Below are 19,584 nucleotides of genomic sequence, written 5' to 3' on the forward strand. Positions count from 1 at the left end.
CTATCTGCATTTATCCGGGGTCTTGCGGTTGCGCTTGCTAGTGAATAGCATTCTCACTATACAAAGTTGTAAATTAGTACAACAAAAAGTCAAACAAGACGAAAAAAATGAAACCCATATAGCTAACAATTTACTCTTTATCATTTATTAAATAAACTTGCATTATCCATGAGGTATGCTCACCGTCCCATTCCAAATAAAGTCTCAAATAATTATCTTCAAAAATGCTTTCACGAGAAAGGAAAAATTATTTAATTGGATAACCAAGTACCTCACTAAATAAAACCGGAAAAATCTGCGTTGGAAGGAGCAGAATGACCCGAAAATCACACAAATCTCTCTTATTTTCTCCCGCTCTTTCAACGTTTCGCCATTATTTCATTGCGCCGTGGAGAAAGGGAACATCACCTTCCCAACCACGAAGAAATGCATGGGCAATCTCGTTAAGCACCATTGTTGGTTAAACCTACCAAGGGACACATTGATCCAGCCCAGAAAGAAGGGAATAAAAAGCAAGCAATCAGTAAATGCCACACAATTATCACTAAATGAATTCTGAAATGAGCAAAGGAAGACCAAGTGATGCTAAAAATATCAACAAAAACTGTACATAGGAACCCCAGCGCCTGAGTTCAGCACCGCCCATTTCTGATCCGGCATGCAGCCAAGGGACCGAAAAGTGCTATTGCCTTCGCTTAACCAATCAGATGTCCATATGTACTGAGTCCCAGAGTACATGGAGTCGGTTTATTGTACAAGTGGAAGACACACCTCCGAAACGAGGGTAAGTGACTCAAGTCGCGTACACTTTGCTCAAGTGAACCAGTCCCACTTCTCTGCAGCGAGGAAAATTGAGTAGACGAATTGGTGCTGGTGTTAGTTCAGTAGAAGTTGAAACCTGTTTTGTCCAACACAGAGCGTCTTGAGTCTGACTCAAAGACGAGTTAGAGCTGTCTTAAGTTATTCTGTCAGCGACGGTCGTTGAATTCGCATGCGTTCAAAGTCGTGTTGTTTTGTTCAAGTCGGCGTCGGATATTATCATATTGAACTAGTGCAAAAAATAAATAAATGACAAATAAAAAACAAAAATATTATAAACAAATAGTTTCTAGTGAGAAGTGAATTTCTTAGTGAAGACAGGGATTATCACTCGTCATTTAGTTTGTAGTGATCATTGAAAAGCCATCTAGTGTTATCGCGGGTGGACCTTGCTGCAAATACCTGTAGTTTTAGTGTAATGGTCTGATTGGCATTGCACCGCAACGAAACACTTTTGCATGTGTGTTCAATGACTAAAATGATTCCACCGGTTCCTACATCTGCTGTGATGATGCCCACGCCAAAGCAAAAGATTGGTTTCAGCATTGAATCGATAGTCGGTAATGATGCCGCACCATCAACAAACTCGCCAACTGCACTGTTAAAATCAGAGTCCCTGCAACAACAACAAAATCACCACCAAAGTCTCCATCAGCAACAGAGGCACGATATCCAGGACATTATCACTCGGTTGCATAATTCAACAAATAACGTGTTTAGTTCATCGCATAATAATTTGAGTCCGCCGCCGGTACAAACCCGGTTAACACCGGACGATCAAGGGTCACCTCCATTGAAAAGACTTAGAACACCATCTCCCCTGCCATCTGCAACGTCACCTCAGCAACAAAATCTTTGCAATATGAGTAAACAAAGTCCCATTGTGGTGCCTGGCATGCCGCCGGGTCTAATCAGACCGTTTCCAGTGCCGCCACCTAATCTGCCAGATATTAAAGCAATCCCGCCGTATATTGGTTCTCCGGAAATGGTAGCACCTCAACATAACCCGCATTTATTGGCCGCCGCACAATTTCAAATGGCTGCTGCTCTGCAAGCTGGACATGTCCTGGGACCAGGCGGTCTACCACCTCATGCCCCATTTTTGCCGAATCCTGGTATGACCCGGGAGAGTTATCCTTTATATCCGTGGCTGTTAACACGACATGGAAGGATATTTCCACATCGATTTCCAGGAAGTGAGTTGAATTTACTTTTTTTTTAAAGTTGTAGTTTGTATTATTTAAATATTTCAACTTAGATTTAAGTTCAGCTACTTAAAACAATGGCAATACAAAAATCCTTAAAAATTGCTCAAACTAATGAGAGGTCTCATTTTGTTCATTCATAATTACGTTGATTATCTTTCAACTTTGCCCGTTGGTTCTAAAGTTTTTACTAAACTTTACACAGTGAATTAAGATCAAAGCCTAAGCTCTTACCGTCGGCTTTTCGGATAACATTTTCTCTCCTATATCTTGAGGGTTATATAGATGTCATATTTCTCCCATGAGTGTCTAGATGTAAGAAATGGCAGTTTCTATGAAAAGAGGCCATCCCAAGTTGACAAAAATGGAAGAGTGAAAAATAGATAAATGAAAAGGAAACGCATTTATGTTATAACGAGAATTAAGGAAAAATCATGACAGTTTGTTACTATACTCATGAATTTGTATTCAAATATCTAAATCTCAAATTAGTCAATGAAACCAAAATAAAGATTGTAATTTTCTATTACTATTTGATGATAGTCATCCTTCTTAGTAGTAAATCCCAAAAAAACTTAAATCCATTATTAAAAATGATGATGATATCACCGAAATTGGAACAAGCGGGTTTTAACTTGCATTCTTCAAATAACTTCAATCCTAAGTCCTTATTCACCAGACTAATTGGGAAGAAACTGTCTCCCACCGTTTATACTCTGTATCTCTGCCGCTCTTGGCAAACCACTTGACGACGGTTTTATCATTTTATAATTGATATTATATATATTATTATATCTAAAATGTACAGTCTATTTAGATAGATAAAAGAAGGTAACTTCGACGGCTACTGCGTTTTTTCTTTATTATTTTTCATTTTCGATGCATCATTTCTTATATTTCTCAGTAAGTTAGGTAGTATATGTCGCTTTGGCGCGGGTTATAACCTTTCAGAATAATGATCAGTAGATATTTCAACACGCTTCAAAATTTAGCAAAGTATGTCTTGTTAGATATGAATCAACATTTGTAGATTTCAATGTGCTAATGTCCCTAAGTAACAACAATTTTTTCAAACATTTTACTGTTTTCATTCGAAAAAGATATAATTAATCTATTCTAACTTTTTTTGACCGGAAAACCATTTTTATATTAAGAAAAAATTAAAATGATTCTGCTACACTTCTGTTGATAGGTTTGAAGTTTCTTTGAGAAATCTACATATTTTGATTCATATCTAACAAGAATATTTGGTCAAATTTATCTTTTTTATAAATCTTTTATAGTGTGTTGCAAAATCTAGTGATCATTCTTGTGAAAGGATATAGCCCGGACCTCACTTTGTGTTATCTAATATTATTAAATTATCCTACCTTATCATTCCGATCCTCAACTAAGCAATACATACCATATATAATGTGGTGCACACTATTTTTTCGCACAAAATAATAAAATATTCATCTTAATTGTCCAGATTAATTTCGATCTTATTGGGATGCAGATGAAATAACAATTTTAAATTAAAAAGTAGAAGTAAACAGGGTAAATAGGATGATAAATGAAAAGTTGGAATTTTTTTTAAATAAATTACGGTGGTAGAAAATCCTACAAACAATTTCAAAGTGAAATTCATTAAGAAATTTAACCGAACACTTTTTTCCATTTGCTTATTATGTTGTACATTTTTTAGTTACTTGGATACATCTATCAAGCAATGATAACGCCTAATTTTAGAGAAATCCTCGCTTTCGGTCCATTATTTTTTTTTACCCTCCTTGAATAGCTTTCTACAATTTGTTTGTATCTTCAAACTGTTTTTATCATAAACAATATCAGAGAATAATTTGCACATATTCTTGATTGAATTGAAGTCTAGGTTTCTGGCTAGTCAGGTGAAAGTGCTTCTTACATTTTCAGCTAATCAAACTAAAGCCAAGGTATGCTATAGAGATATGAATTCTAGCACTACTTATCTAGAACACAGTGCTTCCAGTGTTCCAGTGTTTCTCTAATTCTGACTTGATGAAATTGGGAAGGAAATCTATATTTTTCCCTGCTTTTCAACCCTTTCGACGGACTATGACTGTTTCATCTGATAGTGGGTGTAGTACAAACCAGGACAGATCCTCAGTATGTCTCTCTTGACATACCAGATTTCTCATTTTCTAAGAGCACCAGAAAACTAGTCCATTTAGATCAAACTTTTTGTCTTAAAGACAGGGTTGTTCGAGTGATATGTTTTTATGATCCACTTTGGCACTCTCTACGCGCTTTCTTTTAGGCGCTTTCCTCACAATAAGATTGATTATCCTTTTCGTGGTTTTTAGTGCAAAAAGTATAAAAAAAATTTTGACTGACGGTTTCCTCCAAGGCAGAGGCAACCCATCAGACGCTACCTCACCTCTGTCCTGGGAGCAGCGACACTTCGGCCTGGTATAGGTTTGAACTTAGGACGGATTTAATTTCAATATAATTCGCATTCATGTCGTGTTTGCAATTAAATATAAATGGAGCGATTACCACCTGTCGCCACTTTCGGTCACGCTGCTCTCAGGGCAGAGGTGAGGCAGCGTCTGATGAGTTGCCTCTGCCCTGGACGAAACCATCAGTCAAGATTTTTGCTTTTCTTCTTGAAGTTAGGTGTTTAACCTAAAAAGAGGAGTCCTTGAACCATAAGAAAGGATGTAAGCTGCTTCCCAAGTGGTCCGGTCCGTCATCAAGTGGATGGGGACTCAGGACTCCCAGAGTCCTCATCAAAAAACCAAGCAAAAAGGACCTTCTTTTGAATTCTTTTAACTATCCAACTATACCTATAACTTTCGCTTTTAATTTTTATTAAAAATATTGTAGCTAATTAACTAACCAGATTTTACCAGCAGTAATCAACAAGTTTAATTCTTTATGCTAAAATTAATAAAATCTGACATATTGACTTGCACTGGAGTATGTGTCCTGGATGTAACCTGGATATTAGTTAGTGCAGGCAACATGTTTGAATATTCTGAGGTATCGAAGTCCATTACTTTCGGAATACATTTTCTTGGCATTACGAACTTTTCAGAGTCAATTATTGAATCTTTATAAAAAATTATAATTTACCTAGTGCTTACTTAGTAGAGTTGATTAAAGTCTGTCATGAGCTCTAAATACTTTCTGTTACTTTTGAGTAATTAAAATCTAGTGGATCACCGCATCAAAGATGATATGGACCGCAATGTAAAAGAGTGGGCAAAAAATTGCAGATGAAAATTGGTTGAATTGTTGGTAATAACGTTGGCATCTAATATTAGAATTTTCAGCGTAGGAAACCTAAAATTAACGAAAAGTGGAGGTTGTCGTTCCCCTGGGTCAGAAGTTTTCTTTAGAACCCAGAAAAGGGACTCTCTATAATTTGAATAAAACAAAGTGATAATAGTGTGGCCCCCATAATTGTCACCCCAGATTCGAGCCCCAAATAAACCTAATAAATTTCAATTCTTATTATTCAGAAAATAATATAACCCTTTGCCTGACAAGCAAGCACAGAGAAAACTTGAAAGCCAAAATTCTCAATAATACATGGCATGGATTTAGACTCTTCACTAATTTTATTACTGAAGAAACAGTGCTGTTCGTTTAGCTCCAGGCGGCATACCATGTGGTAAAACTAGCTTAGCCATTTTAACGCAAGCTGTAATTCGAAAAAGGACTCCTACTATATATCTACGAACTGATCTAGTCTTTTCAGTTTTTAAATAAAGAAAAAAGATATTTTCTGCGCTTTAAAATCCTCTTACGTTTTGACATTTTGGTCACAATGCACACAATAGCATACCATACACAATGCAATGATTCCAGGCTCGGAATATTTTTAGGACTCCGAATAGAGAAACTTCCACAAAACTAGGTTAATTACTCCATTTCAAGGGTCCCACGTAATTTTCTTCATGGTTATGGAAAAGCTGCATTAAATAAGATATTGCCTAAAACAAATTTGTATTGATTTTTAATCTTATCCATAACTGCCAATGTCCCCAACGTTCCCAACTTCTTTCCAGTAACATCTGACAATAGTGAACTCAATGATATGATTTTTAATAACATTAGACGACGTGAAACTGGGGTGTTTTTTCGAAATTTTTGGCGAAAACCTTTTTATAATGAAGTGAAAATTTTAGCGAAGATTCCTGTGGAGGCAACTTCCATAAGTCTAGGGCCTTTAATTGACTTTTTTAGTGTATGGCTGAATTGCCAATCCCATAATTATTCAAAGGAAATACAGCCGTCTAATAAGGTGGCTTTATTCCGTTTTCAAGTTTCCATTCTTTAATATTTTTACGATAATCCAAATTCTGTCATTTAACCGGCTGGAGGAGGATTGCCGGAAATTCGCTCCCAGTATCAGTATTGCCTGTCTTAGAAACTTAGCTCAACCCTTTTCTTTGAATACATACCTTTCACATCGATTTGGTATTAAATGTCTTATCCAGATATTTAAGTTTATTTGTCCTGGAGCACATCTTGTCCGTTAATAGTAATTTTGACTAGACTAATTTTTGACCAGTTGTCATTTAATTTTATTCTTTTTGGTTTACTCAATGCGGCCAACAGAATGTTGTAAATTTCCTGAAGCTTCTTCTTTTTCTTCAGTCTGTGTCCCGTTTACAAGCGCGGTCTGCTCGTCGTGATCGGTTTCGCCATTTTATTTTATTAAATGCTTGAAATGGATGCAATCGCAAGGTTTTTAAATCCCCATCAAGCCACCGTTGTTTCGGCCGGTCTTTTGGTCGTTTACCATCGATGTTCAAACCAATCTTGGCAAGTGAATTCTTGTTAGCGTGAATTACGTGACCATACCATCGAAAACTCTTCTTTCGCAGTTTTGCCAATTTTGTTTTGATCAAAACGTGTCACGCCACTAGTCCAGCACAACATCTTCGTCTTCATTACGGCAAGACGTCGTTCATTGTCTTTTACAGTCGGCCAACACCTAAAATCATAGAGAGTGACAGGAAGGATGACATTGCGTAAATTTTTTATTTGAGTCGTTCGTTGATACGTCGATCACAAAGTACACCAGTTGTGGAACGCTGGTGTTCTTTGTGAACTACACTACAGAGCACTGTAGGAGACAATGTGGTCAGCATTACGCTCGCCCGAGATTATTACCCTGATTTGATTCAGGTACTCATTCACAGCTGAGTCGACTGGTATCCGACGTGAAATCACGATACAAATCCCACTGTCGCCAGCGAGATTTGAACCGCGACCTTCCGTACGACAGCCTTATGCTCTAACCACTCAGCTATCCGGACACTTTCGAAAATATTACAATCCTTTTTTTTAGAAAAGTGGGGAATGACAATTTCGCTTATGACAGAGGCAACTCATCAGATGCTCACTCACCTTCGCCCCGGAAACAATGTGACAGAAAGTGGTTGTCACATGATTATTGTTCCTTCTTTCCTTCAGAAACACAAAAGAAAGCAAATTATACTAATGCAGGAGACCTTATCTGGATCATTGTTTTGGATTGAGAAAGCCTTACAGGTTACATCGATTTGAAGACATAAACAATATAACAGCCTATTTTGCGGGAAAAAAATGTGAAATATTACCTTCCTGCGGTTAGCGTTTTATTATTATTTTTTTTGAATATATTTGAATGTTTGAAGAAAATTGCAGACAAATTTCGAGATCAACAGCTTCACCCAGCAAAATAAAGCTACTTTCATATATTATATGATCGAACTTAAGTAGAAGGTCCGCAGTTAGCACAATTATTAACTCTTCCTAATTCATTATGGAGCCCGAGCCAGGCTGATGTGCTTTTGTTATCTTTGAAATTGAAACAATTGAATGATTCTCCCGTTTTCCTTTTCAATTTGTCCCTTCTTCAGTGTAAGATCTTAAATTCAAGAAGGATCTTCTACTTTGTTCAAATTATGAACGCTGGTTGGTATGAATATCCTTGAGCATCGGTAAATGTTGCATCAGAGAGGACAAAGTATTGCATTTTTCTTCCCAACTGAACAGAAGTGCCCAGTTCCTGACTACATTTCTATCTGCCTATTGTTTTGTCTTTCCATAGCAGCCCTGAAAATGCATAACAACTATCGTCTTCATTACAGGAAGTTTTTTCTTTTCTATCTTTTTGTATCGTTCGGTAACGAGGTTATTAGAGTAGAAATAATATTTTTTTTGTTTTGGGATTAAGATGAGAGGTGAAGTAGCAGTTGTCTCTGTCCAGGACACAACCATATGTTGTCTGTTTTTTGAAAATTCGGTGCTAGCCTAAAAAGAGAAGTCCTTGAGCCGAAAGTGGAGAGCAATGTCAAGACTCCTTCAATCTTAAAACAAACTTTGGTTATGCTACGGCCGACTGGCCTGAATTACTGGGTGTTTTTTTTTTGTCTCAGTATAATTCGCACTCATGTCGTGTTTGCAAACTCATAAAAGGGAGTGAATGACATAACTACATCCGTCACGTTGCTTTCAGGTTAGAGATGAGGCAGCGGCTGATGAGTGTTTTTTGAAAATTAAAAATATTTGTCTACTTTTCTACAAAATGAGAGTTTGACACTACAAAAGCTATTACTCGAGCTGTTATATTTTGGAAGGCTTACGAGCGCAGTTAACTCTAAATTTCTGCCTTCGAAACTTTTCTCTGAGATCAGAAAATTGATATTAGTCGCTGGGGGATAGATCTAGAGAATAAGATAGACATTCGCGCAGTTCAAAAGCCAACGTGCGAATACCAGAAACATAGTTGCGGCTGATGCATTGCCCTGATAAAAAGGAATAGCGGCTATTAGGTTGCGTTATCCTGTCTCTTCGTTTCCGACCATTTTCTTATTCGCCTTGCGGATCGGAAACCGGCCCCTTTCTAGGTAATCATCATGTTGATTTACTTCAAATATAGTGGTCACTTAAATGCAAGCCTTATACCTAATCCAAAATCACCCTGAACAGCCTGGGATATCTCAAAATTAGCACTTGAAATTTCAAGCCGCTTTTTCTTTTGTTTTTTGGTTACTCATTTATAGTGTTTATCGCAGTACTCAAAATGCAGATACGGTTTTCATACGAAGTTCTTTGGTTAAGTCGTTGCTTTTTGCCAACGAGAACTTTTCAGGCGATAGTGCGGCAACCGCACATACATGCCATTGTTTTCAGTTCCTGTCAATGTTCTCAGCTTCTCCCGAGGCTTTCCGAGAACCTTGTACTCCTCCTCCACTGTTCTAGGGGTGATTCTATCAAGATGCTTGCAGATATTTAATTTTTTTGGTTATTAAACCAGAACTACTTAGCAACTTAAAAAATATTAAATTGTTTAGGTAAAATGGTAACATAGTATTAGAAAAATAAAAAGAGTAACATCATTTCCATCACCAGCAAGACTTTATTTTCCCGCAAAAACTAATATTTCGGAAACAATTCATTCCTTTCTTCAGCGTTAGGCGTTTGCCACAGTATTATATAATATAATATAAAAATAATAGTGTTGTATTTATTATTCGAATTACCTTGGCCACAAAAAACTGGGAATACACATTTGGTAGGAATTTGTTGCTCTAAAAGCTTTTTCTAACTTTAACATATATTTCATTATATATCATTTCTAACTAAAGACTTCAAGTTGAGATTGAATGACCACCATTACCCCCACCTCCCCATTTTTACAACTAATGAAATTAATCCATTACATTCAATTGGCAAATGTAAATCTAAAATCAAACTAGTTTCAAATGTTCTTCCTCATTTTAACTCCATTTACAGCTGTTTGCCCCCAATAAAAACAACCAAAGCCCTTGAAAATGTGATTATTGGGTAACCAGACGCTTTTTTCAGTTAATACCCCATAATTGAGTCAATTCATATACATACGATTTATATCCATCAATTACAAGATTAAAGCAATAACTCAAATAAATTGACCGCTTAGTCAATATTCCATGTCGTCTTTATTCACTATTCCGTTAAAATCGATGAACCTTATAGAAAGGAATGAATAGAAATCATGTGATATGTAATGGCTGATTTCCTTTCTCTTCCACGGAAACTGTTTAAAATCTTTCAAAATTTATTTCTTTAATATGACATTTATTAGCGTATTTAAACGATAAAGGTGGCACCATTATACGATAAAGATGAAATTCGAATGAGTAAGAAATTTTTAAGAATTCAAATGAATATATTTTGAAAGAATTGTAAATTGATGAAGGAGTTAAAGGAAGTTATCATTTATATTTAGATGAATAACACTTTTTGGATTATAATATTCTATTAGAGTGATTTTCACGTGTGGCTATAATTCTGGAGAAGATACCGAATTTTACACATACTAAGGGATATTTAAGACCGGTCTGAAAATTTAGTTTGAATATTCTGAAAAACTTCGCAAATTAAACAGCTTCACTCATTATATTATTCAAAAATTTTGAGAGCCCACAGTGGCCATTAGATTTAAGTTATTTTTGTTATTTTAAAAGATTGTTTTTTATTGTTCATTTTTCCAATCCATATACTATTGTTACCTATTTCTCAAAAATAAAAATGATTTTAAAAACAAAAAAACTCATTATATTTATATATTAAAAACAAAAATTACTATTTTTTTGTTAATAAAAATCCGCAAAAAATATTTTCACCAACTTTACAAAGATCTAAATCGTTGTAAAGTTTTTAGGTGATGTTTAAGTGTTCATCCACTTATAACAAAACTATTTAGTATATTATAATACGTTTTGAAAATGAGGGCATCTCATTCTCAAAATATTGATATATCACTAATGAAACTAATTGTGTCCACCTTTAATTGCAAAAAAATCCAATTTTATAGTAAATAACACTAACTTTATCAATCTGGGGAGAAATGGCAATTTGTTATAACTAAGAATAGCAATAGGCGGACTGGTGTTGTTTTCTAATTTTTCGATAGAAATTCGTTTCCACTTGAATAACAAAGAACTATCAAATTTAGAATTTATCAGTTATTTTGGCATCCAACCCAAATGGAATCTGACAAAATTAATGCAATCTCATAAAATTTTGATCATTTTTCAACGAACCAACTTCGCAATGTCACTCATTTACCAAATTGATGCCATAAATTGAATAAAATTCCGCTGCAAATATCAAAATTGACCAAAATAGTTGAATTCAAATCTCCAATAAAATATGGCAAACGATTCATTTTTGCAACAGTTTAGTCTGAAAATTTATCGTTCGAAACACTGGAAAATGATGTCAATTATGCAAATATTTAACAGTCGTAAAACTTTCTTAATCGGATCACCACCCACTCATCCAGGTCATCAATAACTTGATTATAAGAAAACGTGGAACCATCACTGTAACAACTATTCCAAGGTATTCGCTTTTCAGTGACATTAATTTTAAGATGATATTTAAGCGTTTGATTGGTTTTTTATTGATCTTCCACGTTATCATTTGGGTCCACATTCGATGGCGAATCTAATAAGTATGTTACAGTAGTAAACAGCTTTCTTTTCTGTCACTAATGATTCTAAAAATATTTTAATTTTGTATCTTCTACCAAGAATGAAGTTATCGGAATTTAGGGAAACTAAATACAAAATTCACTTGACCGCATACTGAATAGTTTTTTGGTCGTTTTCAGAAAATTTATTGAATGTCTTTTAGCGATAAATAAACATCAGATCTAATGATATTCATAATAAAGTCGTAAAATTGAATTTAATACATTTCATCCGAGATTGGAGATACATATCGAAGATCAAATCGATTCAAAGATAAATAAAACTAAAATAAAAATAGATTGAGATAAAAATCAATGAGTGGAATAGAAACAAATGTTTACGGAGTACGATATCCATAATCCGCTTAAACGCTATGCACTGAAGATGTCACATGCACACCTTCATAATGACATCATTTCCACTTTATTTCTTGTTTATATGATTATAAAGGAATTTTACAATTTTGTGGCATTTCTGTATTATTTTCAAGTAGATCGGAGAATGGGAAGGAAATGTGATATTTTGTGAGAATGGAATGATTGTAATTTGATTATGCCATAAAAATAGTTGAATTAAAATAATTTGCAGATAAATGTAGGCGTGGGATGCACACAAGAAACGATCTGGAATACAACTTTATTTAACTTGACCATTTTAACATTGGTCGCTCAAGAAAAAAATTCATTTGAATAGGTATTCATATTTTGGCAGGAAATGACAAGATCGAAAAAGAAAAAGAACCATGGACAGTTATCATGTGGCAAAAAATTGTTGAGTTTTAGTTTTTCTAACCAGTGGAAATGACATTCCTAACTCTTAGCTACGAAATTTTTTTTCGTTCGAATCACCAGAACCCATTTTGAGCCTTTCCTCTTTATATACACCTCACGCACTTGCTCTTTAAATCGACTTATAATGCACTGCCTGGGACGATTGAATCCTTCCATGCTGCATGAGCGTCTGCTCATTACTTAGTCTTTGATTACTGCCTTTCTCTAGAATACGTTTTTAGCTCCATTTTATACGAGCAGTTTGCAACTGAATTTTTTGGTGCTTTCATTCTTCAATTTTTTTGAAGAACAATTGTGGAATGCATCCAACGTAATCATTCGATATTCGACTAAATTTTAAAGTTCTCCAAAAATAGGACCGCGGCAGGTCTTCCACTAAAAATATATCTCCCTCTTCTTTAGCCTTTGTCCCTTTCAGATGCGGGATCGGCCAATGACCTGATCTGAATAGAGTCGCGAGGCTCTCAAATCTTCATCCAGGGGATCACCCTTGTTTCGGCCTTTTGATCATTTCCCTTCAACTTCGAGAGTGTTCTCGTCGGCGGGAATTACATGCCCATATCATCAAAGACTACCCACTCGTAATTTTTCCACCATCGCTGCAACCCCATATCGATCGCAAATATCTTCATTTTGGATGTGATGTGTGTTACACCACTTGTGCAACGCAACATCTTCGACTTCACTACCGCGAGTCGTCGTTCATTTTGTTTGATAGTCTGTCAATGCCCAAAACCATAGAAGGCGACAGACCGGACAATACTGCTGCAAATTTTGAATTTAGGATATTCGTTGATATATCAATCGCAAGGAATATCTGTTGTAGAACGCTACTTCATCCAAGTTGCACTGGTGCTTGAAATATTTTCATGACTCATAGTGATAACTTTTTCTTTCGACATATACTACGCTATACCCTGCACTATACCGGGAGGGTTTGGAATTTTTGGACATGTTGGCCTTTCCAACGTTTCAAATGCGCTTAGTATATAAAAGTGTTAGGAGTTTTGCGCTTTGCCTGACGGCAATATTAAGATCGTCGCTAGCTATTCTACAGGCACTTTCCGCTCCTATATGATGTTCACTAAAAATTCTAGTACAAAGTCCTTTGGAGAATTTTGCTTCCCATCAAAATCAGATAAGAACTGCCTTCTTTTGAAATGCCTTCTATCGTGGACATGCCCTTCTGTATTTCAAACTTTACTTCTGCTTAGAACCCAAAATCTATTCAGCAGAACCGGGAACCGCGGGAATCAAGCTCATGAATGCTTCGTTCGAGAACTTGTGCTTTGAAGCCTGTTCTTATTACCAACTAACGAACTAACAAAAGGTGATAAATAGGCTCGTTCCACGCGACCAATAAAGCAGCGGCACATAAGCTCAATTTTTCCAGTCAATGATCTGAAATAAGGAGCTGAATATGGTATTGCCCTGCGAGGGCTTGCTTTGATTTCTTGCTTAAATTAGCAAGTCGACATCCCGCAAGTGATGCATATATACATGTATCCTCAGTATCATCCAAAGCTGTTAGGGAAAGAGCGTTTTCGTCTAGGAGAGACTCACCCCGCACCAGAAATAGACACTTTACTGAAATGAAGGAATAATAATGTGGTCCAAATAATTTTCTCCCCAGTACACTGAATTTCCCCAAGTCCTCCCTCCGGGGTAAGGCAGACTGAAGAACGTTATTGATAACGAGAAGAAATAATATCAGTAACAGGATATAACCCTACCAGACTCAGCTTTGGACCTCAAAATCCTTAATCCTTTTATTTCGGTGCGGCACGTGATATTTTGCACTATCATAGGACGCTGGTTGGTCTTTTCGGAATTCCTCTTTTGCGCGGAGCACTCTACATACACTCTTTGTTCATGCTATGGAAAGCTTTCTCGAAAACGATGAAAAGCAGGTGCAATGAACACCTCAAGTCCACGCACTGTTCCAAAATGATGGATAGGGTGTTGATGTAGTCAATGTAAGGGGATCCGGAGCGGAAACGAGCCTGCTCTCTGTCGAACGAGCTTTCGAGGTGTAACTTGATGCATTCCAGGATTATTTTAGCTATTATCTTTGGAATAGCAGGGAGCGCACAGATACTTCTCCAATTTTCACACTCAAAGCGAGAGCCTTCTATTCGTCGATTCGCTTCCACGATTTCGCAGTCTTACGACGCTCTTTCGGCACCTGGCAAAGAGCACCCGAGAAAAGACCATCTTTGATGGCGGCCCACTGCTCATCAATATTCATAGCAAAGGCTACTCAGCATATTTGCCGTCCGATCAGCAATATAACTCTTCCACTCTCGAGCGAAAGCTGGGTCGTACAATTGGTCGATGTTGAAATGAGGAGATCACAGCTCTCCAACATTGCGAGAAGCGGCGGACGCAACACGCAAGCGAAAGTAGGTAACCATCCGATGGTGATCCCTTTCGAAACCGATGTCAGCTCCTCTCTTGTTACGCGTTTCCAGGAGACAACTCATAAATCTACCGCTGATCGCAAAGTGGTCGATCTGATTACTCGTATACCGTCGGTCAGTTGAAACCCAACTGACTTTATGGTAAGCTCTGTTCTTGAACAATGTACTATCAATGACGAGGTGGTGGCAGTTGCAAAAATCCACGAGCCTCCGACCATTATGGTCATGGACGCCGAGACCATCTTTCGCCATCGCATGTCCCATCAAAGTGTTGTCAGTATTTTCCTTGGCATTTAGATCACCCATTATGATCTCAATGTCAGCTGTAGGAGGTCTCCCCTGGACTGCGTTTAATTGCTCGTAGAAACCATCCTTCTCTACTATATCAGAAGTCTCCCTTGGCGCATAGCATCGTACAATTGTGATGCGCCTTAATCTGAACCGGAATTTTGTAGTTAAAAGTCAGTCAAAAACCGGTGCCTAGGTAGCCGTCATAAGCAGCCCGGTTTTCTCTCTACGACCCTGAATGAAACATTTGGTTTTATGTGGAATTTAATAGCAATCCCCATACGGATGTAAAGGGGTTATCGTGTCTTCTTTTCCAACCAAAAAATCATGATAATACTTTATATAAAATGCAAGCGTCAAATATATATCTAGATTTTTTACCAACTGCTGTTGAAATAAACCTAAGAAGAGCACATTACAATATTTTCAACTTGTACTTAACCCCACCCCCCTTCCTTTTTAAATTGGCTAAATCCGATAAACACCGTAGATTTTGTAGTATTTCCAAAATTTTCGACACGGAAACTAGGAAGGTTTGTTGTCTTGATTGAAGTCGATTTTTTCCATTTTTCAAAAGGAGATATTGTTTCTTGATTTCTTTATTTAACCGATGCAACAGAATCGCATAATGCCCTCCAATTATTGAATGTCCATTTGGGTACGCATTAACAGTGTAGTATATTAATCAGTTTGCTGGAATTATAACCCAGAACAGCCAAAACCGTCTCAGCGTTGATGACATGATTGCGTTTATTCTCCATCCAAAGCAAAATTTAAAGTATGTTATCTTCCAACATCTTCTTCAGCCCTCAACTTTCGTGCACTTTAATTGGTCGATCACTCAAAGTCATATCGTGGATTTCGTTAATTATTTCGATGATAGCTCCTTCCACTAATTGTCCTGTCCGATACCCATCCAACACCGAAGAAAACGTTTGCTACATTAAACAAAACTGAAAATTGAACTATCGATGATGGTTACTAAACAACCCTCGTATGATCAATGATATCATATCATATCACCTCACATTTCCTTATCGTAATAAATATGGACCATTGACCTCGATTTCCACGGTAAATCTAATATTTCGATAAATAGACTTGATACGGTTCTGAAATTAGGATTTCTGGAAGAATCTGGAAGAATCAACTTCTTAACAAAACAAGGGTTCGATATGATCTTTTGTCCGCAAGGTGCAATCTTTTTTTAATTTCATACCTACCTACCTATAGCCTTTGTTAAATTTTTTGAAAGATATAAAGCTCACTAAGCATTATAAATTATAGTTACCAATTTTGGTATCCATTTGACTGTATTATATCTCACGGTTAAACTCTCCTTCTATATAGTCCAATTTAGTCTTTATCTAAGATTTCGATAGTTGTCTCAATCAAATTAAAAATTTCTGAATCAAAATACTAACCTTTGTTTCCTTTCTTTTCAGATTTCCTCCTACAACCCTTCCGTAAACCAAAACGTATTCGAACAGCATTTTCACCATCACAGCTCCTTAAACTGGAACACGCTTTTGAAAGCAATCAGTACGTGGTTGGCGCAGAACGCAAAGCGCTTGCACAATCCCTAAATTTATCTGAAACTCAAGTTAAAGTGTGGTTCCAAAATCGACGAACGAAACACAAAAGGATGCAACAAGAAGATGAGAAAGGATCTGGAAATGGTCAACAGTCCTCCAATTCCGATCGGAATGCAAGTGGAGCGAGCGGAGATGAAGACGATGATGAGCTGATCGACATGGAAATGGATGATTGTCCCAGCGACGATGAGCTCGAAGGACATCAATAAAACTGTGTAAAGTTAGATTTTAATTTAATTTTGCATTTTCGATGAACTATGAATTGATGAAATCAGGACTGAGACAAAAGTATTGAACCACTCGTCAGAGCCAAGTAGCACAACCGAAATCAGATTTTTGAGAACTTGGATCCCGCTCCGACTCCTTCAGTACTTCAAGGATATGTGAACGTCTTAAGGAAGATTTCATGAATTCCAAACTGTACATAGCATTTAAATTATACTTATGTGATACAAAAGGAAACTTAAGCGTATTATTTTAAATGTGTTTCGAGCGAGTATGACTGTATGTATGGCTGTAAGTTCCCAATAAACTATTGATATTTGAATGGATGTAAGTGCGTGGGAGCCAGAGGAGTAAAGTATCAACTCAGCCAAAATATTATAATATCAAATGAAGGTGTCTAGAGTGCCAAAAGCCCAAAGCCTTCGCTTCACTTGTTAGACTGTTTACAATACTGTAATATTTAAACATTTCAAACCCCAGTTCAAATCATAAGAATGTTAACTCTTTATAAATTTATTGTACAAATGCTTTCCCCCATTTTATTCCTTCCTTTTACGAAAGTACTTATTTATATGCAACCCTAATAGTCGTAATTGAATTTATGCGGAGTTAATGATTTTCGATTGAGTTTCTTTTGTTGTAAATAGCGATCTGATTCGAACTTGTGAATATTAGGAGATATTAGATTACAAATTTTGTGTTGTGCATGGTTGCATGCCTCAACTGCAATTTATAATAATTTAAATTTGAGATGAATTTATGTCGTAGTCAATAAATATGTACATGATATAATGTAATGAAGAGTTTTCTGCTATCTGTAGGGAATTTAAAAATTCATCTGGATTGAATATTAGTTTAAAAATAATGAAAAAAATTAATTTAATTGGATATATTTAGAGATATAAGAAGAAAATAAAAGATTTTTTATGGTAATCAACTCAGTGTTTTTTTTTTCAACATAAATTTGGAAATACATAAGTTCGACTAATTCAAAGAAAGGTATACGAGGCAACAAATAAATGCCATATTAGGTCTGAGAGGAAGAGCGTGCCTTCTGTTCAAAATAATATCACGAACAATGGATAAATATATCTTGAGATGGCGTTGGTTACGCTTTAATTCAATCCAAATTTCAATTGATAGGTGTGCACTGCGGGATGCCAACTCGGAAATAATAACTTGGAACTGGGATATCCCTTTACTTGTCAAGTTAAAAGCAGAATATTTCATTTAAATTATCAACAAGTCGGGAAACCGGAAGTTCGACACTTCAGGTATGAGAGGTTTCGTGTATTTCTTTTATAAGAACATTAGTCCCATTAGTACCTGGCACGTAATATATGCATATGTTATGTAAGAACATCTAGTCTCGCGTGATATTTACATTCAAAGTCTTGAATTTGCACTAAAGCATCATTGACCTATTATAACTTCGTTAATAATGGTGCGTACCAAATTTAATAGGATCATACTGTATATTATAGCCTTCATTAGTGCAAAATTTCATTATTCTAGGATGGGGATTTTGCAGTCAATTACTAAAAATTATAGTAATATACTACTATTAACTTTGTTTGAACAGATATCGGTATGGAAGGTATTTAGGAGCCTAGGCACCATGTAATGGCAGTCTCTTGAATTTTTTCAGATTTTTGGGTGGGGTTGCGTTCAAGAATGGGTCAGTGAAACAAATGATCACTTTCGACCCCACCTTTTCGGCCACGACAAGTTTCATTTGATGCCCCCCCTTAAATTTGACTTCAAATGATGTAACTCACTATATGGGTGAGCGTTCACAGTTCCCACCTTACCACCGAATTTGGTGTCAATCAAACAGTAAACCGATTTTAATAAGATTTTGTTTGACACAAATATTTAAAAACATAGAACCAGCCCTTATTTACAATTATATAGGGGAAATTTTGGTAATGAAAGAAAAAAAATTAATACTTTATCGCATCACCGATTGATATTATCTACCAAAATAGCAGTGCCTAACAGACAGGAGCAGAAAATACTTCAATAAGATCGGAATGGTAACCGCAGTCCCTCTTTGATGGTTGAAATCGAAACATATTGCACTTTACTGCACAGGGGTGGATAAAATGGGAGCCAGAGACTAGAACACTGGGAAAATTGCTCTCTTCCCAAATTTTTGGCAAGGCGGAAAGTGTACTGCCCCTAATTCTGCTCTTTTACTTAAATCAGTAGCTGCGAACTTAGTGCTCTCAAACAAAATAAAATTTTATTAAAATCGATTCATTGTCTGCCTGTTTGTCTGTCTATCCGTTTGTCTATCAATCAGTCTATCTGCAACACACACTTTTCTCAGAAGCGGTTACACCTATTGGCAAGAAATTCGGTATAAACATTAGAACTGTGAACCCCCCATTACATTGCTGTAAGTTGAACTTGGAGGATATATATTATACATTTTGAACATATATTGCTAATCCTTCTTGGATTCATCCTAAATTCGTACAGTTTTGCATAATGTAGGTTTTAATATGAAGCGTTATGGAAAAGTTTGGTGGAAATTCCATTATTATTAACAAAATGTTTAGTAGGTCAAAGTGACCTATTTCGCTTCGAATTACTAAGAAATAAAATGTTAGTATCCTATCGAATTGAATATTGGATATATTCAACATATATATACTTCGAGCTATATAAATGGATCCTTCGTCTACGTAAATATCCTTACATAAAAATCAACAAAGCCTTTCCTACCGAAAGAAACGAGCTTCTTGTTTCCGCCTTGT

General features: G+C 36.2%; 1 protein-coding gene across 1 annotated transcript; it reads left to right on the top strand.

Moving 5' to 3' along the window:
* The first annotated feature begins 854 nt into the window (after positions 1–854).
* On the top strand, positions 855–17,755 carry LOC119658366 (homeotic protein empty spiracles). The gene is made up of 2 exons (XM_038065727.1): positions 855–2,015; positions 16,448–17,755. Exons 1-2 carry the CDS (start codon positions 1,289–1,291, stop codon positions 16,804–16,806), a joined length of 1,086 nt encoding a protein of 361 aa, XP_037921655.1. The 5' UTR covers positions 855–1,288; the 3' UTR covers positions 16,807–17,755.
* Positions 17,756–19,584: the final 1,829 nt, after the last annotated feature.

This window comes from Hermetia illucens, chromosome 5, assembly GCF_905115235.1.
Source record: "Hermetia illucens chromosome 5, iHerIll2.2.curated.20191125, whole genome shotgun sequence".
NCBI lineage: Eukaryota > Metazoa > Arthropoda > Insecta > Diptera > Stratiomyidae > Hermetia > Hermetia illucens.

Coding starts and splice junctions, on each gene's coding strand:
- LOC119658366 (XM_038065727.1), top strand. CDS start 1,289: ATGACTAAAATGATTCCACCGGTTCCTACATCTGCTGTGATGATGCCC. Junction 2,016..16,447: donor TCCACATCGATTTCCAGGAA/GTGAGTTGAATT, acceptor CTTTCTTTTCAG/ATTTCCTCCTACAACCCTTC.